Below are 22,193 nucleotides of genomic sequence, written 5' to 3'. Positions count from 1 at the left end.
TTCATCATGAACTATCAGATGAATGACTTGCAAACCTCTCTTGAAGAGCTTGCAAATATGCTCAAGTCAGTTGAACCCAATATTCAGAAAGGCAAGGCAATACCGGCTATTGTCATATAGGGATCAAAGAAGTGGAAAGGGAATTCTCCCGATCCTAAACATCCCAAGAAAGGTAAGAAAGCCATGCCCACTAAAGTTAAGGGAAAGGAAGTGAAGAAGCCTAAAAGAAAGTACCACTATTGTGGTGACATGGGGCATTGGAAGAGAAATTGTTCTTTGTACCGAGCTACCCTCCAGAAGGGAAAAGCTGGTACTCCAAACATCTGGTATGTTCTATATTTCGATAAAGAACAAACATTGCGATTTTTATAGAGATGGGATTTTTTATTTTTCAGGAATATCTCAAAATGGGATTTATGTGTTAGATTTCTGTTTTCGCAATTGATACCAAAAGACATAAGCTAGATAATTCAACTTACTTGTGGCATTGTCATATAAACGAGAGACGCATGCTAAAGCTACATTCAGATGGGCTTATAAATCCAATCGATTCGGAATCATTGGAAACATGCGAATCATGTTTAAAAGGTAAAATGACAAAGACACCCTTTAGCAATAAAGGTGAGCGTGTATCAGACACTCTAGGACTCATTCATTCAGATGTATGCGGTCCTATGTCAGTCCAAGCAAGAGGAGGATTCAGATACTTCATTAGCTTCATAGATGACCATACTCCATATGGTTACATCTACTTGATGAGGCACAAATCAGAAGCTTTTGACAAGTTCAAATGCTTCAAGAATGAAGTGGAAAATCAATTAGGAAAGAAAATAAAGACGCTTCGATCCGATCAAGGTGGCGAATATCTTTCAGATGATTTTCTGAATTATCTAACTGAATGTGGGATATGCTCATAATGGACACCTCCCTATACACCACAACACAATGGTGTATCCGAGAGGAGAAACCGTACCCTATTAGATATGGTACGATCCATGATGAGCATGGCCTTACTTCCAAAGACGTTCTGGGGCTATGCCTTAGAAACTGCCCTCTTCACCCTGAATCGAGTATCAACTAAATCCGCTAGTTCCACGCCATATGAATTGTTCGTTGGTAGGAAACCCGTGTTCTCTTTCATGAGAGTATGGGGTTGTTCAGCATATGTCAAACGCGTTGCGTTCGACAAATTAGATTCTAAATCTGATAAATGTTTCTTCATTGGATACCCTAAGGAAACTATGGGATATTACTTCTATCATCCAGATGATCAGAAAGTGATCGTATCCAAACACGCAACCTTCTTAGAGAAAGAGTTTCTCGAAGAAACACAAAAGGGAAGCGTGATTGAACTCGACGAAGTTCAAGAGGAAGAAACAACGACTGAAACAACGGAGGCGGTCGAGGTACCCGAAGAAGTCCCATTAGATGAGACTCCAGTGGCACCTATTCGTAGATCACGAAGAGTTCGTGAACTCCCAGTTAGATATGGTTTTCTAGTGGGAGATGATGATGAGGTTCCCGTGTTAGACGACGAACCCGAAAACTACGAAAAGGCTCTTACTAGTCCAGATTCTAAAGCATGGCTTGAAGCCATGGATTCTGAAATGGATTCCATGTATACTAACCAAGTTTGGACTTTGATTGATCCACCCGAAGGGATAAAACCCATTGGGTGCAGGTGGATCTTCAAAAAGAAGACTGACATGGATGGAAAGGTTAGCACCTACAAGGCTAGGTTGGTAGCGAAAGGATATCGTCAAAAACAAGGCGTTGATTATGACGAAACCTTCTCTCCCGTTGCTATGTCCAAATCAATCAGAATCATGCTTGCAATTGCCGCTCATTTTGATTATGAGATTTGGCAAATGGATGTGAAAACAGCTTTCCTAAACGGAAACCTACTTGAGGATGTATACATGATGCAACCTGAAGGTTTCATATCAAAGGATGAAAATAAAGTTTGCAAACTTCAGAGATCCATTTATGGACTCAAGCAAGCATCTAGAAGCTGGAATAAGCGTTTTGACGAAACCATAAAACAATTTGGTTTCGAACAAAATTGCGAAGAAGCTTGCATTTACAAGAAAGCAAGTGGGAGCTCTATAGCATTTCTCATACTATATGTGGACGATATACTGTTAATAGGAAATGACATTGCTCTATTACAATCGGTGAAAGTATGGTTATCCGGTAACTTCTCAATGAAAGACCTTGGTGAAGCAGCCTATATACTTGGTATAAAGATCTATAGAGATAGATCGCGTAGACTGCTTGGTCTTTCACTACATACATTGAAAAGGTGCTAAATCGGTTTAGCATGCTTGAATCGAAACGAGGTAACTTACCCATGGTACATGGAGTAAAGTTAAACAATCATCAATGTCCTAAAACTGATGATGACAAACGACGCATGACTGTTGTCCCGTACACCAGCGTGATCGGTTCGATTATGTATGCTATGCTATGCACTAGACCTGACGTAGCGTTCGCGTTATCTGTAACGAGTCGCTACCAAGGGAATCCGGGAGACGAGCATTGGATTGCCGTCAAGAACATTCTTAAGTACTTGAGAAGGACTAAAGATATGTTCCTAGTGTACGGAGAAGGAGATCTGAAAATTGAAGGATTTTCAGACGCTAGTCATCTCACAGATGAGAATGATTTTAAATCCCAATCAGGATACCTGTTTATCTTGAATGGGGGCGTGGTCAGTTGGAAAAGTTCCAAGCAGGGAAGCGTAGCTTTCTCTACGACCGAGTCAGAGTACATCGCTGCTGCGGAAGCAGCAAAGGAAGCAGTTTGGATTAAAAAGTTCATTACAGAACTAGGAGTGGTGCCTGACATTGTCAATCCCATTACTCTGTACTGTGATAACAATGGAGCCATTGCGCAAGCAAAGGAACCACGGTCTCATAATGCATCCAAGCACTACCTAAAGCGATACCACATCATTAGAGAGATTGTGGCTAGAGGAGATGTGAGAATAGAAAGAGTACCTACCGAGGACAACGTTGCAGATCCGTTGACAAAGCCATTAGCCCAGAAAGTACATGATCGTCATTTAACTTCTACTGGGATAAGTTTTAGAAACAATTGGCTTTAGTCCAAGTGGGAGTATCTTGGGGTTTAGTGTCCTATAGACAATTGTTGCAGGATACAAACTTATTGTAAATGAATTGTTCTTTATATCATTTGTTTTAATAAGATATATGTTTTATAACTATATAAAGGCAATCCCTTTTAAAGCACTAAATAAAGTCTAATAAAAGGAAATCTGTAAGTTTGTTTAAAGTGATTATAAAGTGTTCATACAAGCATGAAGTGAGACAAAACTTTATAATAAACTAATAAACTTAAAACCACCCCAAGTCAAGTGATATGTTTAGGATTGATATATCACTGTTGAGACTTGTATGTAACAATGTCTTCTGTCCGACAGAAAGCTGATCTCACAAGCTTCACATATATAGATATCTGGACAGTTACATAGATCCGGTGAAACGTTGTTCATTAGGATTGGGGATCCGACTTGAGATAACAGGATGGGTAGATTCATCCTTGTCACCTGTTCATCTCATTGGTATTAATAGGTATAACTAATCCTCAGACTCAAAGGAATGTTAATTGGTCATCCTGAATTACTGAATGTGAGACTTTGATCGCGTGGTCCCACGATCCTTAACAGAAATGACTCTGGGGTGTGAACTGCAAAGGTTGGGTGTCGCAGGAGGTAATGTCAGGGTAGTTATACATTGGATTGAGCATTTATCACTCCCGATGAATGGGAGATACATCCAAGGATCGCTTGTGGAAGACTCGACTCTAAACCCTTGCAAGGTGATAGCTTAAGAGTAGAAATTCGGATTTCACTTAACCTATCTTTTGAGTTGACTCGGCCAATAACAAGTAAAACGAACGTCTCGCTATATGTGACTTGACATCATCCATAGTCATAAGATTCAGTTCAAGGATGTAGTTGATAAAGGATCGTATTATACCGTAACTAATACGGAAGGGTTAACGACAGAATCAACCTGTCTTCTTAACGGACTCTGGGGGAATGATTATGGACTTGCCAATAACATACTCTGTACATCATTCCGTTATGCAAGGGATTAAATATAATTCTTGAAGAAATTAATTTAATAGGTTGCATACGGCCAGAAGTAGTAAGGACCTAATGGATCACACATAAGACTTGGAACCAAAAGGAGAGATGGATATGATTAATAGATGGAAGCCCAAAATTAAGCCCAGTAAGGCCCAATTACATGGAGGGGCCGAAATTTATATGTATTTGAGTAAGGAATTAATTTATTCCATTCATCCTAATTTGATTAGGATTGTGAAATTAAATTAATTAAGAGATAATCAAGTTAGGAGTTTTAATTAGATTAATATACTCCTATTATTATCTAACTAGGTTATTTATTATTATCCTAATTATATTAGATATATAGTAAGATAATAATTAGAAATCCTATTCCGAATTGGATTCCTATTAAGTAACCTATTCCTATCTAACTAGGGTTTAGATACAAGCAAATATATATACCCCTCCTACATGTGAGTTTCGACCTAAGCCTCTACCCTCCCCTAAAGTGATTTTTGAAATTGCTTAGTTAGAGAGAGAAAAGAATTCCCATCCCCAAGTTCGTGGACAAGAATTCATTCGGCATTCCATCGATTGATTAATCTAATTCATCCCTCTTTCTCCTTGATCTTGTGTTGGTTAATTAGAGGTAATCTATTTTGGTTACATCTCATAAGGGTTGATTCTAATTTAACCTCACCGTGTTCACGAAAGAAGAAAAACAATCAAAAGGGAGAAATTCGTTTTTCTTCGCCTACATCAGGTCAGTTCACTATTTCGAGGATTCCCGGAGATTGAACCGTCGGATCGTCGCGATGTTTGGACAGTAGCTTCTAGACATATTCTTCCACGTTTTCACCGAAGGGATTGTCGTTCGGAGGTCTAGAAGGTCTGTTTCGAATAGGGGCAGATTGGTAAACAGTTTACCTCTCCTTTGAAGTTGTGGGCACTTCGTTTGCAACGGTAGATTGATCAACGAAAGGTATTTCTTCTTATTCCTCTTTATATGAAATAACGATTAATGGATCCTATGGTTAAAAGGAAGTAGGCTAAAATTTTTATATTTCCGCTGCTATACCTTAGCCCTATTTCCAACACCTTTTATAAACCATCAAAGCGAAAGTCTGAGTCTTTTCTCACTTTTGCAAAATTTGGAGTGTACTCGCCGTTTAGTGGCAAAATGTCCAACGTCCATTGCTGGGACGAAAAATTCTTCTACGTGAAGATAAATGAGGGCGAATCTCTAGGCTTCCCAACATATTGGAATCCCAAACCTTTACATATGGTGGGAGATATGTGTATTCTGACGAATAGTGATGAGGTGGTGGCGGAGCTCATGAAAAGTGTCAAGGCGGATGCCTGGACATATGCTGATGCCCTAGATTTCATGATGAGCGATATTCCCCTGATTCGCAAGGATGGGGACAAGTTCATTTACTCGAAGATTACTCAATTTGACCAAGGTAACTGCGTTTTCTTTTTGAACTTTGATTACTTTGTTGTTTTCCTTGGCAGGGGTTTATCTAAGGCCAATCACGCTCTTGCAGAGAAGCGTAGGAAGCTGATGGAGGATGAGGCTCGCAAGAAAGCTCAAATGGCGAATCCCCAAAAGGATACTGGGAAACGTCCGATGGAGACAGCGGCCGATCCGCCTCTAAAAAGGAGGAAACCTGCAGCTTTGGGTGGTCCGAAGATTATGGCGGATGCCATGAGATCCGCCATGCTCGTGGTGGAGATGGGACAAGTAGGTTGTCTTTATCTCTTATCTGTTAGCTATGTTTGGAATCTAAGTTTTGATCCTTACATTTTCGTGCAGATGGCGAAGCCTGACCTAGGCAGATACTGGTCTGCCAAGTATGGTGTCCAGGGATCTTTAGAGAATGAATCTGTTATCAATGACCTAGATGAGGCTCTGGGTCAGCTGGACGAGGTACAGAGGAATCAGAACCAGATTCCGGGATCAATCCATGCTCAAAGGGGAAAGACGGAGCTTCTTACGGTAGATCCCTTTGCCAGAATGACTCTCCCTGTTTTTAGAAAAAGTTATATCTTTGTTCCTTCATTTTGACAAAACTGTTTGTCTTTGACAGATGTATACTCGCATACGTGCTATGGAAGCTGAGCTCCTTCAAGGCGTGGCGGATAAGGCTACCATAGAAAGGTTGGAGAAAGAAATAGCTGATGCCAGGGCGAATATCGCATCCGCCACGTCCGCCATGGCCCTTAAGGACGCCGAGATAAAGAAGCTAAAGGAGAAGATTGAGGCAGATTCCAAGGAGCATGAGAATGCTGTAGAAGAAGCTGAGTACATGGCTGGTGAGCAAGCTTTCTTTTACGGCGAACTGATCATGGCGTATGTCTCGTTGGCGCATCTTGAGATCGATTTCACAGATCCGCAGTTCGCCGTTCCAGACCCAAAAGATGTTCTTAAATTTAACAAAATCCCGGACATCAAGGACTACCTCCGTGACTATGTTCGGAAATGGATGAAGGGACATATTGAAGAAAGCAAACCTGCCACCAACGTCAAGCTAGTGGACCTCGAGGAAGTGCCTCCGAAGTCTGGTGAGGAGCCGATAACTGATGGCACCCCTCTTCCTGGGGAAACACCTTCCGTGGAAAAGGAGGTATCCTTGGTGGGCGTATCCGGGGCTGTCGAGAAGGAAGCTTCTCAAGCAGGTGCTTCTGGCGAGACGAATGTTAAGGAGGATGCTCCTGTTGTTACTTGATGTTTTATTTTGTTTGTAAAACTAGGTGGCCAGCCATACTCCATTGTGCGAACCTTTGTGAAGGTTTGAAGCTGTTTTATTCCTTTAGAGGAAGTAAAGCTGCCTTTAGGGATCAACTTGCTACCTATCTTTGAGGTGAAGTGATCCGCCTATAGGTCTTGTGAACCCTTCTTTGGGAAGGGAGTAAGAGAGTGTAAAGACCTTGCGTCCAAGGAACGTTTTAACTCTATCTCGAATGAGGATCGTTTACAGATGGATCCGCCCATGAGATTGTTCTCCTATCTTTGAGGAGAAAAAGTAGCTATGAGATAGCAGTACTTTTTAATGTGGAGAGCGTTTGATGCCCCCCCTCTTTTTGAGACTGGAATATTTATATTGCTATAAAAAATACTTAAAAAGAATATGGACAATAGAACAATTGCTTTTTATTTGATAGACAATATGCTTTATTACAGCCAGATGGTCTTATATGTGAGCCTCGTTCACATTCTATTTTCTGGCGAAGTACTTGCGGAGATTTTGGAGATTCCAAGTGTGTGGCAGTGTATTTCCGTCCATGTCCTGGATTTTAAATGTGGCAAACCCAATCTTGTCCACTATGCGGTATGGACCAGTCCAGGTGAGCCCTAGCTTGCCCTTCCCTTCTTTTGATTGGATTTTGTCGGCCTTGCGAAGCACGAGATCTCCCACATTCAATTCTACAAGTTTGGCGTTTTTGTCATGATAAGCTGCGATCCGCTGCTTATAAGCCGCCATACGCACATATGCCTTGTCCCTCTTATCTTCCACTTGATCAAGGTTTTCTCTTAATCTCTGACCGTTGTCCTCCTCGCAATAGAATGCAACTCTGTCACTTGGAACCAATATCTCGACTGGGATAACTGCTTCCACGCCATGAGAAAGGGCGAATGGGGTTTCGCCTGTGGCCGTGCGAGGAGTAGTACGATACGCCCATAAGACGCTTGTTAACTGATCCGCCCATTTCTTATCATGCTCCCCCAGTCTTTTCTTTATTCCCTTTACGATTGTCCGATTCGTGACTTCGGTCATATCGTTGGATTGTGGGTAATACACGGAGGCGAATCTGTTCAAAATGCCCAATTTTTCACAGAAAGCTTTGAACTCACCACAGTTGAATTGCGTTCCATTATCCGTGATGATCGTGTGTGGGATGCCATATCTTCCCACGATATTATCCTTGACGAATTCTACCATTCTCTCAGCAGTAATGGAGGAGACAGCTTCAGCTTCCACCCATTTGGTAAAGTGATCTACGGCTACTACCACATACCTTCTTTGTCTACGAGTAGGAGGAAATGGTCCAACGATGTCAATTCCCCAAAGGGCAAAGGGTCGACCTTCCAGGATGGGCTTTTGGAGATGCTTTGCAGTATGAGATTCATTCGCATGAATCTGACAACTATGACAAGATTCCACCAGTTTCTGTGCATCAAGTTCTGCAGTGGGCCAATAAAATCCTGCTAGCCTGGACTTTTTTAGGATGGAGGCGGATGCCTCATGGGCTCCACATGCTCCTTCATGCAGCTCCTGGAGGACCTGCTGTCCTTCTTCTGGCAAAATGCATTTTAACCAAGGATGGCTAAAAGATTTTCTGTAAAGGCAATCATTTATTATAGAGAAACAGGCCGCCTTCCTGACTATCCGCCGAGCTTCCTCCTTGTCCATAGGTAGTGCTCCATCTAACAGATACTGGCGGATGGCAGACCTCCAATCCCCTTCTACTGTCGTGAGTAGAGATACTTCTTTCGAGGCGAACGCTGGAGCTGCTTTAATTTCGAATGGACATTGTGGATCCACCCAGTTCTCCTTGCTGGAAGCCATTTTAGCTAGATGATCTGCTTCGGTATTTGAACCGCGAGGTACATGGATCAACTCCCATTTAGTTTCTTTAGCTTCAAGGTGATCCAGCAATATTTTAACCTCGGCAACGTATTTGGCCAAAACCTTATCTTTTACCTCGTAGTTTTTGATCACCTGGTTGACCATCAACTTGGAGTCTCTATAGATCACGATCCGCTCGGGAGTGATTTCTTTCAGCAGGCGTAGTCCCAATATTAAGGCCTCGTACTCCGCTGCATTGTTGGTTGCTATGAAATCCAATTTTGCCGCGTACCTTAGCTTTATATATTGAGGGCCTGTGATCATGATGCCTATACCCGCTCCTTCTGCCGAGGAAGCTCCGTCTGTGTACATCGTCCATTCCTCGACCTGAGATTTTGGGAGATTCATCCCTTCTTCCATGAATTCATTCACAAAGTCTGCCAAGACTTGACTCTTCAAGGCTGATCTGCTCTCGTATCGTACATCAAACTCTCCAAGGCGGATTGCCCATTCCATCAATCTGCCTGAGGTGTCCGGCTTTTGCAATACCTTCCTCATGGGTATGTTTGTTCGAACTATAATAGTATGAGCCTGAAAGTATGGCCTGAGGCGGATTGCCGTGGTGACAACAGCCAACGCCATTTTATCAAGCTTGGAGTACCTGGTTTCAGCATCCTTTAATACTTTGCTCACGTAATAAATTGGATACTGCTGGCCGTCCTCTTCTCTTATCATGACCGTGCAAATAGCTTTATCTGTAACCGAGACATACATATAAAGGTCCTCACCTTTCAAGGGCCGACTCATTAAGGGCGGTTCTGTGAGAAACCGTTTGATTCCTTCGAAGGCCTTCTCACAATCCTCATTCCACTCGAACGCCTTTTGCTTCTTGATGACCTCATAAAAGGGTTGGCATCTGCGGGCCGAACAAGAGATAAACCTGCCCAACTACGATCCGCCCGTTAAGGCGTTGCACTTCCCTGATATTCCGTGGCGTTTGCATCTCTAGAATCCCAAGAACTTTCCATACGTTGCACCAAAGGTACATTTTTCTGGGTTCAGTTTGATATTGTGACGCCGGAGTACGCCCAGTACCTCCCTTACATCATCTGCATGCTTTTCCACAGTGGTACTCTTGATGATCATGTCATCCACATAGACGGAGTATTTATCACCTATGCTTTCCGTGAATATTTTGTTCATCATCCGTTGATAGGTTGCACCTGCGTTCTTAAGTCCGAAGGGCATGACTTTGAAGCAATAAGTGGCTTGATGAGTCACGAATGAGGTTTTGATTCTATCGGAGGGCTCCATCGGGATTTGGTGATAGCTGGACTTCACGTCAGTGAAGGAGTACATAGTGTGTCCCGTGGTTCCATCTACGAGGATATCGATACACGGCAAGGGGTAGTTGTCCTTTGGACAAGCTTTATTGAGATCTGTAAAGTCAATACACATGCGGTAGGATCCACCTGCTTTCTTCACTAGAACGACATTCGCCAACCATTGTGTATAAAGTACCTCTTCAATGGCGTCCGCCCGTTGGAGCTTGGCGATTTCTTCCTCTATCACCTTCTGCCTTTCTAGGCCATGGTTTCTCCGCTTTTGGGCAACTGGGACTGCATCTTTGTCGATGTTGAGTTTGTGAGTGATCACATCTGGACTAATCCCGGGGAGGATCTCATCCTTCCAGGCAAAGACGTCTTCTGCTTCATGGAGAACCTTGGTGATTGCTTCTTTAATTTCTCCCTTGAGCCCTTTAGCCATCCGTACCTTCTTTTCATCTGCCATGAGGTACATTTCGGTTTCGCCCAAGGCCATTGTGATGAGTTCTTCTTCGTCTTCTTCCTTTGACTGGGGGCGAATCATTAATGATGCCGAATATGTCTCCTGAGCTACTTTTTGACTCCCTCTGATCATTACACCTCCATTGGCCGTGGGGATATAAAAAGTTAAGTGGCAAATGGAGATAAGGGCCGCTGCTTCGGAGATAAAAGGTCGCCCAAGGATCATATTATAGGCTAACTGACCATCCAAGATAGAGAATTCCAGATCGCCTTTCCAGACTTGTTCGTCATCTGCTAGCTCACAATCTAACGTTACTTGGCCCTTTGTGCGAATGGTGTGTCCTGTCACTCCCAGGATGTCTACTATGGTGGTTTCCACCTGGATCGGGTCCACCATTAGTTTGGCGAATGCTCCCCTTATGATGACATTGCACGAACTCCCAGTATCTATCATCACTCTTTTCATTTCCCAGCCTTCCACTATCATAGTAATGACCAAGGCATCTGCATGAGGAGAGATCTCTGGACCTACATCTACAAAGGGACGATTCAGTGATGCCCTGTCAAGAGCGGTGGTCTTTACCTTTTTCAGTACTGGTTGGTACCCAGGTCCGCCTGCTATGACATTGATGGTCCCTTTTCCTTTCTTCTTCGGGTCATCTCTGGATCTATCACCATCTCCCTTCTTGCCATCATTTTGGATGAACCGATCCAATTTTCCTCTCTCAATGAGACGCTCTATTTCCCGGGCTAACTCCCAGCATGCATCTGTGTCATGGCCATTTTTCCTGTGATATTTACAATAATTTTTAGGATTTTTACCAGTGTTGGTGTACTCCCCCCCTTTTGGTTCGGGGTATGAAATGCTCCGCTTGTGCTGGCTGTTCTCTATCCACATGAGCACTTCGCTCTTAGAGGCATTGAGAGGCATGAAGGACGTGACAAACGTTGATTTGTTCTTTGAACCCCTTCGCTGGCCTCTAGAGGAGGAGTCTTGGTGCTTGTCCTTTTCTCTATCTCGGTGGCGAGATTCGCCTTTGTCCTTTCTGGGCGGAGATAGTGACTCGCGGTGAATGTCATCCACCTCCATAAAGTCCTTGCAACGCTCTATCAACTCGGCCATGCTGCTGGGCTTCTTTCGAATTAGATCCTCCTATAAACTCTTACAAGTTGTGTTCTTTACCAGAGATTCCACTACCATGGAGATATCGACATCAACAATTTGTATACAAAATTTGTTGAAAGTGTTTACGTACTCTCGAAGGGATTCATTCGGCTTCTGTTTTAATTCAAAAAGCTTCCGTGACTTGACCACTGGAGGGATACAGCCGGCGAATTTAGCACAAAACTCCCTGCTTAGTTGATCCCAACTGTTTACCGAGCCAGGAGGTAGAGATTGGAACCAGTCATAAGCGGGACCTCCTAACGTGGTCATAAACATTTTGCATAGCACTGGTTCAGTTGCACGGTTGAGGCGAAGCAGTGTTCGATATTTTCTGGCGTGGGCCTCTGGGTTGTCAGCACCCGTGTATATTGGGAGATTAGGTATTTTAAAATGTCTATCTGTTTCCTCTGCCTCGATCCAAGCCGTGAAGGGTGAATCTCTATTGGCGAATGGGTTATGCCTGACATTCTCCTCGTTCATGCGGAGCACCGCAGCTCGAACTCTGTCGTCAAAATTCTCCGGACCCGCCCTTGGGCGGCCCTTCCGTGGAGATCTGCTTGGAGAAGATGAAGAGCTGGATCCCGAAGACGGATCTGAGGGTGATCGTCCACCTCCGCTTCTGCGTCCGCCTCTGTTTCCATGCCCACCTCCTCCTCCACCTCCACGTCCTCCACCCTGTCCGCCCGGGGGAGCTTGACCGCTACCCCCTCTAGAGCCTCCTGAAAGAATGTGCCCTTCATTTCCTTGGTGTGGTGGTGGCGGTGGCCCATTCGAACGTGGTGTCTCTACTGGCCTTTTGCTCTGTCTACGTCCAGTAAATGGGGGTGATCTACCCTTTCGGGAGGATCTCGGTCGTCGGGGCGAAGGTGATTCGAACCGCCTACTCTTCTCTTTTCTACGCTTTTTGTGTTTTCGCCCTTCTGATCCACCCAAGGAGAGATTCGACCGTGGTCGCCTTGGGATATCTGATCCGCCTAGATTTAGCCATTGGCTTGCAGATCCGCCAGGAAGAGTTTGATCGTTCCTTTGACTTCCTCCTGCGCCAGCAGGGAATAATTCCCGATTGATCGGTCGTTCTCCAAACGCCGCCGTGGAAGTTACCATGGATTCTGTATTGTGAGCTTGGAGAAACGAAGAATTGAGGGCATTCGGTCCTAAAGTCATCTGGGGCCAAGAAGATATCGTAGATGTGGGCGTCATGCTCCAAAACGGAGGAATGGTCATGAATGACCGTAGGCGATCACCTGTTTTAGGGCCAAACTTTTCTCCTATTGCTTCTGCACACATGTTGATGAATGCATCCAGGGGCATACTACTTTCAGCTTGTGTTGTGGGAGCATTTGGGATCAGTGCGTCCAACACTAGTTACTGGTTGACTCGATGACGTTATTAATGGTGTTTCAACCCCTGAGGAGGGGTTCTGCTCTCCATTTGTCATATTCTCTCTAACGTGAATGGAAACCCTTTATTTGATTAAGGATTCCACGTTCACCGCACCAATTGATAACAAGTGGAGAAATTCTGATTAACTTCCGTCCCTGTGGGGGCATCGTTGGGTTCGACGGGGGGAAGCTCCGATGCCAAAGTCAGTAAGGAAGAACAGGAGAGCAAACTGAATTGACAAAGGGTAAGTGAATGTGTACCTTGATAGCCTGAGACATAGGCTATATATAGTCGTGAAGTTGTAACTCTCAGTAACTAGAAAGTCTCCATTAATGCCCCATTAATGGCGGTTACTGGTTACCCTTAAGTTGGCGGTTAGCTAATTGATAGCTCATTAATGGTCTTTATTACAAGGTCGGCTCTGCCGTTCTCATGGCGGATTGAGAGCTTGTGGAGATCCGCCTCATAGGTTCGCTAGCGGGTCACTCTTGGCGAGTTTTAGGTGATTCGCCCGTCGGATCTCTTTACTTCGATACGCCGCGGAATTTCTGGATTCGGTACATGGCGTTCTTTAATCAAATATCCCTTTTGATCCTTGGGATAATATCACAATGTTATCACTAATATTATCCTTTGACGTCTGCCAATCAATCTCTCATTACGAAGCTTTCTCTCCTATTCTTGGTAAGTAATTGCTTTTTTACTCTCTATTTCTGCAATTAATTTAGAATTTTCAGAGATCTATGAAAAATTTATTTAGACCCATCTTTAATTTTTTTTGCTCCTTAGTGATGTTGATTTTGTATGAAATCCAAATTACTGGGTTTTTCTGATGTCTAGTTTGAGTAACCACAAAATGGATTTGTCGAGGGAGTGACTTTTCAATTGGGAGTTTCTTTAATCTAGTTTCTGAATTTTGCAAGGTTTGGTGGATTTTGAAGTGATAAATTGAAATAATTGATTAAAAACCATAGATATTTTTCTGAAAATCAGAGAAATACATAGATGTAGTAAGGCCGGTTATATGGTAAATTGAACCTTCTACTAAATTTAGCCTAATAATAATTATAGTGTTTGGATGGATGAAATTGGGGCCATGATTTACTTGATACAACTTGGTCTGGTGTTGTGCCTAGATTGTAAATGTAGCTCATTTTTTTTTTCTGTTTTCCTCTACAAAACCGTTCCGGCAGGTGAAGAAGGCGAAGAAGGGATAGCAGTTAAGAGAGGGAGTTGATTAATCATCCAAAAATACTACAGGGACCATTTTGCTGATTTGAATAGAATGGGGGCTGATTGATTTTTTCTCTATAGTTCAGGGACTCAATTGGGCTTTATGCCTTTAAGAAAATCTAATATAGAAGAACGAAAGGAAGCCGCCGTCTCTCCTCCTCACACCATCGTTCCTCCTCGTCCCGATCTCCTCACACGATCGTTCCTCATCCCTTCCGATCTCCTCACACCGCCGTTCCTCATTCTGTCTCGCACCGCCGTCGTTCTGATCTCTCACCGTCGTCGTTGATTAAGGTAAATACCAATGTTTGGGTTTGCTAACGTCTGGGTTTGATGATGTCTGGGTTTGCCTAAATGTTCTGTCCGTCCTACCATTTCAGTTTTCGTGGCTTTCAATTGCTTAGTTTTTGTTGGAATCAATAACTAGAACAATTTGTCCTATATTGTTTAGGAATACATAAATAAAAAGTTGTTCAATTTGTTTTATCTGTTGTGCATTTTTGTCCAAATATAAATTTGAATATAGTTGAGCAATCTTCTTGCTTGATATCTTATCCAATTTTGAGATGCAGATTTCACATGCCACCATGTGAGAAATTAAGTTAAGAGAAATTACAATTAACACAGTCACTACCAACTTTCTGTGTTTTTGTTCATCAAATTTTTGTTCATTAAACTAGAGATTTAAGTTTAAATCTTATTGTACAAAATAAGTTTTAATTGAGAGAGGATCATCTAAATTCTGTCTGAATTTCGTGGGAAGTTTTTGGTATGGCAGTTGATATATGTTAAAATAGATAGTTCAGGTCCTGTATATTAGTTTCGTTTAACTGATGCCTTGCTATTAATTTTCAGCATACCTAAGTCAATCTCTTTAGCCCTGTGAGTAATGGTTTAAAGCGGATATAGCTTTCATGTACAACAGTGCAATTTAATACCTAATCTTATTAGATGTTGGAATTTTAAACTTTATCAATGGAAGATGAGTTTTTTTTTTTTTCATGTATAATTTTATATCCCCATTACCTTCAATCCTCAATTGAAATTACACAAAAAAAAAAAAAAAAAAAAAAAACACTAATCAGACCTAAAAATTGCAAAGTTTGCAGATGTGAAAAGGAGAAACAAACACCCCCTCAATCAGGTAACTTCTACATTTAAGAATTCATCTACACCCTCATTTTAGTTCAATTTAATTCCTTACGATTTTGTTTCTTTATCTGTTTAATGCCTTCTAAAAATTATTGAAATCCTACCTGAATGCTGTATTTGTGATCTTCTCTTAGCCATTTTGCTGAGCTTGAAGGAATCGATCTATTCCACTGAAGAAATGGTACGCAATCTATTTATTTTGTATTGGGATCTTTAACAAATTTTATTTTGGCAAAATACTAAAATATTTCTTGAATCTGGTAATTCCGACTCCAGCTTTTCAATTTGTTGATATCAACTTGATTTAGCATGTTAATTTATGGTTTTGTGTTTAAGATCTTCCTGTTCTTGGAAGAACTAGTTGCGATTTGAACCACATTTATTATTTCCCCCCTTCCCAGCTCTGATTACCGGTTCTGGGTATTACTTTTGGCATATCCCCTAGATTTTGTGTGTGAATTTGATAAACCATTTAGATGATTATAAATTTGGTTGTTTGTAAGCGGGAATTCCTTTTTGTTATGGAAGTCCATATATTTACTTTGATTTGCTATATATAGCTCTAGTTTCTATGCAACTTGAAGATGATTGTCACGGCAGGTTTATCACTCTAGCTTTGTGGACGAGGAAGGAGTTGAAAAAGCTTGTGGATGCCCTTTACTTCCTCTGAAAAGCCATATAAAGGGTCCTGCTCCCAGTTCAGACCAAGGTTATAGATATTTCCTGTTGGCTGTTGAATAATTTTGCTGCCAATTTCTTTCCCTAATTTATTCAACTATGTTAATCAGCATATGCTTTTGTGCAGATAGAACTGACATTGTTGATGAAGCAATAACATTTTTTCGCGCTAATGTTTTCTTTAGAAACTTTGATATTAAGAGCCCGGCTGATAAGCTCCTTATATATTTAACATTCTATATCAATGTGGCTTTGAAGAGGCTTGAAGGGTGCAGAACCTTGGCAGAAGGGACCAAGGCCATCATTAATTTAGGTCTTGAGAAAGTTCCTGTGCCTGGAGAGGTCGGTTTTCCTTTTCCTGGCCTTTTTGTGAATCCCGAATCTCAAAATGAAGCAGGTAACGTTCCTCCATGTTCATGTTTGCGCTGATTTTGGGGAGACTGTCCAATTTTATTCTATATTTCAACGTGCTTCTGTAGTCTTTCTAATTTGTTGTGAATAATCCTGAGATTTCAATGTTTAATCTATTGTTATGTATCAACATCATTGCTCTCATTCCAAACCTACTGAGAACTATTTTTCTTTTGTCTAGTTTCTTTCTTAGCTGCTTGAGAATATAGGGATAGTAACCTTAACCTCAATTTTCTTGTGTGCCTTTCGTTTATATCTTACTTCTGTCATTGCTGTGGTTCTCATCTTGTTGCCTAATCATGTGGTCCATATGATAGGACTAGTTTTTGTAGATCATGATTTCCTTCTGAAATCATTAAGATTTTTTCTTGGCCATATTATTGCCATTACCAATAGTCTCTTTAAGACCAACCATATCAAGTTAATAAAATGGTCCTGTTATCTACAAGGCATAAACTAAACTATGGGAGTAGTACTGAAACTTAATGTGGTAAAATAACATTTCAGAAAAACAGTAATTTCGGTTGGCTACAAAAACTAAAACAGGATCTTTAGAATGGGATGGGATTGATGAAAGAAAATCTGTTGTTCCCATTTTCTTGTCCTCTTATCTGTCTCTCACTCAATGTAAGGGCAGAGGAAAATGGGAACAACAGATTTTCTTCCACCCGCGATGATAATTCTGAAATGTTGGGTTCTTGGTTTTTGAGCAAGGTTGTGTTCCATGTTAGGAGTGGGGTAGTTACTTATGTGAACTAAAAATGTTTGGTTTTTGAATTGCAGAGCTGTTCAGGAATTATCTGAAGCAGATTAGGGAAGAGACAAGCGGAAGACTGCTAAGTGTTGCATATAGACCCAATGGGACACCAAACAAATGGTGGTTGGCATTTGCTAAGAGGAAATTTATGAATATTATTGCTCTTTGACTACTTTGTGATTTGTGTTCAACTAGACGTTGCCTGTGGAAAAGGATGTTATTATTGAATTTATAATTGATTAGTTGTGAATATAGTCCTGTCCAAAGAAAACAAAGAGGGACAGGGTAGTAATGGATTATAACAGATATAGCTTTCACGTACCATACTGCAATTTAAAACCTAATCTTACTAGATGTTGTAATTTCAAATTTTATTAATGGAAGATGTTTTTTTTTTTTTTATGTATAACGCCTTTCAATCCTCAATTTGAAATTACACAATTTTTTTTTTTTTTACTAATTAGATTTAAAATTGCGAAGTGTGTTAAACCCAACGTATGCTATTGCTTTATTTGTATTTAAAAAGGTTATACCTTGTTCATGACCAAAACAAAAAATGTATATTGATGAACTAATCTGAGATTAAAAATACTCAAGGTGAATTTAAAGAAACATGAACATAAAGGGAGAAGTGAACTTGTCAAACCTTTTGAATTCAATCAACATTTTCCACCGTAGAAAAAAGATTGCTATAGTACTTTTACTTGGATTTAATTTTCAGTGTTATTGTTGAGGTGGATGACAAAAACATAGTTTATATTCTCATTGAATTCCTAGTAAAAAATGATCTGGAACCATAACGGTTCAAAACAATTATTTAAACAAAACATATGAAAATGAAAATGGTGCAAATGTCACGTGTCTCGTTAATGAGGAACATGGGCCATGATTTAATCAAGTATATAATAACAATACACAAACACTGCCCCTATTCTCTTCTCTTGTTCCTCTTTTTGTTTCTTTCTTTTACACAATACCCACAAAGAGAAGAGAAGAGAAGAGATGCCTCTAACTCAGTCTTTATTGCTCTTCTTTTCCTTTGACCTATAATGAACCAATATCCCAATTTAATCAATCTTCTTCCCAGAAGAAGATGGCAAAACATTGTCCCATCTCAAACCCTTCTTCTTTCTTTCTCAATGATGCTCTTTACTGCTCAGAAGATAATAACTGGGATGGAGGAGAAGTTGTTGATTTTGATAATTTTCAAGATCAACACTTTCCCCCAATCTTGCTACCACAAGACTTAACTTGGGAAGATGATGAACTTTCCTCTTTGTTTTCAAAACAAGACCCAAATCAACTATATAAAAAACTAGAAACAAACCCATCTCTAGCTCAAGCTCGCCGTGATGCTGTGGATTGGATACTTAAAGTCAATGCTCACTACTCATTCACCGTTCTATCTTCAGTTTTGGCCATAAATTATCTCGATAGGTTCCTATTTAAGTTCGATCTTCAGACAGAGAAGCCATGGATGACCCAACTCGTAGCTGTGGCTTGTCTTTCTTTAGCAGCAAAACTGGAGGAGACCCAAGTCCCACTTCTGTTGGACCTACAGGTACCTACATTTAATTTAACTTTAATCATAAATTAGAGTTTATGTCTCATTTGTTGATTGATGATTTATTATTTGTGAAAGTGAAGGTGGAGGACAGTAAGTATGTGTTTGAGGCTAAAACTATACAAAGAATGGAGCTTTTAGTACTTTCCACGCTTGAATGGAGAATGAACCCTGTGACTCCATTATCGTTTATCGATTACATAGCAAGGAGGCTTGGATTTAAGGATTATCTCTGCTGGGAATTTATCCGGAGATCCGAGCTTATTGTTCTCTCTATAATCTCAGATTCCAGGTCTTTACCTTATCTTCCTAGTGTAATTGCATCTGCAACAATGCTGCATGTAATCAATGGTATACAACCCAGTATCGGAGATGAATTTGAAAGCCAACTATCGGGGATTCTCGGAATTGATAAGGTGATTATTTGCTTTTTTAAATCAAATTAATTCCGGTTATTAAAGTAGAAAAAAAGTTTAAATCTTTAATCTGAAACTCTTCCAAAACAGGAGGAGGAGGAGAATGTGAATGAGTGCAAAGAGATGATAATGGAATATTACAGGATGGAATCAAAGAAAAGGAAGTACGGTTGGTATCCGGGTAGTCCAAAATGTGTAATGGATGTATCATTTAGTTCAGAGAGTTCAAATGATAGTTGGGCAGTGGGATCAGTGTCTTCCTCACCGGAGCAGCCGACGAAGAAAAGCAGAGCAAATCAAAATGCAGATACATCCTCGTTAATTCCTAATCTTTCATTTTAATCCTCTTTTTTGTGGACTCAAGTGTCAATAATTGATGTTCTTGTTGTTGTTGTTAAATTGCCTAGCATCTCTGTTTGTCGAATCCTAGAAAATGGAAGCAGAGATGGTTGGCATTTTATCCGGAAACTGGAAAAACTACTAGTATGAGAGAACTTGCACGGTTGCACCTAATATATCCATCCACTATTATCATGTATATACGTTACCGTATACCCGTTTTAATTTTCTGAATTAAATTGAAAATTTTCCAAACTCAAAATTATTAAATAAACAAAACATTATTAGGAAAATTATAGTTTTTTTTGTTTGCATGTGAAGTGATGTCGGCCACTGTCATTTTTTTTTCCTTTTTTTTACTATTATTTGTTTGGATGTTTGACCTCGTTAGTTGAGCTTAGACTCTACACTTTTCATCTTCATACAACAAAATTGGGTAAATTACATTTGTGTTTTACATCTTTTTTTCCAAACAAAATTGTATAATCTTTTAGTACATTCCACTAAAATGTATAATCGGTAATTATGACCGGTCAATGAGAATTCAATGTACTACATCAATAATTTGATCTCTATAAAAGTTAAAATTGTTGACGTGACGTATTGACTTTCCGTTAACAGTTAACTTTCGACTTTAAAAGAGGTCAAATTGCTCACATAACGTGTTGACTTCACGTTTGACCGGTCAAAATTACTATTTGTACATTTTAGTAGGAGGTCATAAAAAAATTGTACACTTTTATGTGTACCAAAGAAAATTAATAGTAACATTGTATGTTTATTATCTAAGTTAATTAATAGGAGTAGCTTTTAGTTTTGGGTTAATACGCATATTTATTTTTGTATTTATCCGTTATAGCACCTATACCCTTATATCAAAATAAATCCATAAATATTTGCTAGTTTTTGATACAGTGTGATGGTGGTGCCATTACTATAATTAACATTATATGGGATGGAGAAATTTTGGTACATCTCATCCTGTGGAGTCAACATTTTGACAATACATCATGTATATTTTAGAGTATATACCCCCAAAATAAATTTAGAATTTAAAGTTTGAAGTATGAAATATATATTTTAGGGTTTTAAATTTTATATAAACAAATAAATAATTAATTATATTTGTTAATATTTAATATAGCACGTATATTAAATTATTGATTTAGTGAATAATTGACATACACATTATTTATGGGATCAAATAGTAAATCCCATCTTTTCAAAGGAACATATATTAACTTCAAAGGCTAAATTACATCCATAGCTACTGAATTTCACTTTTATTACTAAATTTCAAAACGTAATATCAATTTTATTATGGCTATAAATTTTAATTAACGTCTTAAAATGGTTGTTGATGATCTAAAAGTAGAAAATTCCGAGAACTCGTGACATTCTAAATAATTTTAAAAATTCAACTTTTCATTTTAATGTTATTTCAACAATATTGATTTCGAAAAATAAAAAACATGATTTTTTAGTAAATATGGTTTTAAACAACTTTAATTCTTATATATTTTTATTTTAAAATCGTTAACGCTTATTTTTAGATATTTATTGAACTTTAATAACCATAATAGTAGAAAGTATAATAGTTTTTACCTTACATTTTAAAATTTGGAAAGAATACCGTAAAAATGATTAAATGATTAAAGTTGATGAGTAATGGGTGTAATTTACCTAAACTTCAAACCTAAAAGTAGGAATAAGAGTACAATCCAACGAGGCAAAGTCTACGCAGAACTGCCCTCGACAGGGACAACCACTTCCCCTCATAAATGTGCATATTGCTCTACTCTTTTTTTCACTTTTTCTTTTTCTTTTCTTTCTAATTATAAATTTCCGGCGTTATTTTTGACAATTCTTGTGATAATAGAAATTAACTTTTTTTTTTCCGCGGAAAAGTAATAGTTTTACCATCTAAATTTTCCTAAATTCTCAATTCTAGCTCCTAAAGTTTGATACAATATCGATAAGTTTCCCTTTTTGTAGTTCGTTTTTATTTTTTTATTTAGACTAAAAATATTTAATTAATATTGGACTTATCTACTATCAACAGTAATAAAGAAATAACTCACAAATAGTAGTGATTTAATTTCTTTTACAAAATAATTTGATATTTTTTTTAACAAATAATAATTTCAGGGTTAAATTTCATCAAATTATAGCATTTTGATTGAGAGAGCTCAAAAATATTATTGTTTCCTTAATATTTTTAAGGAAAAATAAATAGCAGATGTATTTTTATATTGATAATTGGAGGATAAGAATATTAATAGTGATAATTAGGTAATTAAGAGTTGCAATAGGCAGGGAATGGAATAAAGATAGCATGTGCTTTGTACCACTTTAAACTAAAGGGAATCATGAGCTGGCTCCATTCTTCCATCTTAAATAAATAAGGCTTGATTTGTCCAAAAAGTTTGATTGGCTCCCTTAATTTTTAAAGTTTCACAATAGTCCTCTTAACTTCCATAAAATGTTCAATTAGTCATCTGAACTTGCATAAAATGTAATCAATTGATCACTCGATCGTAAAAAAGTAAGTTAAATGCGAAAGACATATTACACACATTTTAGAATGTTATTACATAATTCAAAAATAGATTAAAATGAAGTTATACGACTTGTCTTCTCT

At 39.4% G+C, this 22,193-nt stretch overlaps 2 protein-coding genes across 3 annotated transcripts; both read left to right on the top strand.

Moving 5' to 3' along the window:
• The first annotated feature begins 14,183 nt into the window (after window positions 1-14,183).
• LOC136201170 (actin-related protein 2/3 complex subunit 3) lies at window positions 14,184-17,635 on the top strand. Of its 2 annotated transcripts, none has more exons than XM_065991762.1 (6): window positions 14,184-14,529; window positions 15,345-15,379; window positions 15,522-15,568; window positions 15,988-16,096; window positions 16,193-16,462; window positions 17,260-17,635. In XM_065991762.1, exons 3-6 carry the CDS (start codon window positions 15,566-15,568, stop codon window positions 17,400-17,402), a joined length of 525 nt encoding a protein of 174 aa, XP_065847834.1. In that variant the 5' UTR covers window positions 14,184-14,529; window positions 15,345-15,379; window positions 15,522-15,565; the 3' UTR covers window positions 17,403-17,635. The 2 variants fall into 2 exon arrangements, with proteins under 2 accessions (XP_065847834.1, XP_065847832.1); XM_065991760.1 differs by having other exon boundaries at window positions 14,186-14,529; window positions 15,338-15,379.
• Window positions 17,636-18,188: 553 nt separating this feature from the next.
• On the top strand, window positions 18,189-19,799 carry LOC136235001 (cyclin-D3-1-like). The gene is made up of 3 exons (XM_066024517.1): window positions 18,189-18,794; window positions 18,881-19,213; window positions 19,304-19,799. Exons 1-3 carry the CDS (start codon window positions 18,327-18,329, stop codon window positions 19,553-19,555), a joined length of 1,053 nt encoding a protein of 350 aa, XP_065880589.1. The 5' UTR covers window positions 18,189-18,326; the 3' UTR covers window positions 19,556-19,799.
• The last annotated feature ends 2,394 nt before the right edge of the window (window positions 19,800-22,193 follow it).

The sequence above is a fragment of the Euphorbia lathyris genome, chromosome 7, assembly GCF_963576675.1.
Source record: "Euphorbia lathyris chromosome 7, ddEupLath1.1, whole genome shotgun sequence".
NCBI classification, from domain to species: Eukaryota; Viridiplantae; Streptophyta; class Magnoliopsida; order Malpighiales; family Euphorbiaceae; genus Euphorbia; species Euphorbia lathyris.
Note: the sequence above shows the minus strand (reverse complement) of the source record. Positions and strands in the feature narration are given on the sequence as shown.

What these genes read in the sequence shown, in the direction of transcription:
- LOC136235001 (XM_066024517.1), top strand. Translation starts at nt 18,327, where the DNA reads ATGGCAAAACATTGTCCCATCTCAAACCCTTCTTCTTTCTTTCTCAAT. An exon ending in CACTTCTGTTGGACCTACAG is followed by an intron (nt 18,795 to 18,880) that starts GTACCTACATTT and finishes GTGAAAGTGAAG; the next exon opens with GTGGAGGACAGTAAGTATGT. An exon ending in GGATTCTCGGAATTGATAAG is followed by an intron (nt 19,214 to 19,303) that starts GTGATTATTTGC and finishes CTTCCAAAACAG; the next exon opens with GAGGAGGAGGAGAATGTGAA.
- LOC136201170 (XM_065991762.1), top strand. An exon ending in TGCTCCCAGTTCAGACCAAG is followed by an intron (nt 16,097 to 16,192) that starts GTTATAGATATT and finishes GCTTTTGTGCAG; the next exon opens with ATAGAACTGACATTGTTGAT. An exon ending in CGAATCTCAAAATGAAGCAG is followed by an intron (nt 16,463 to 17,259) that starts GTAACGTTCCTC and finishes TTTGAATTGCAG; the next exon opens with AGCTGTTCAGGAATTATCTG.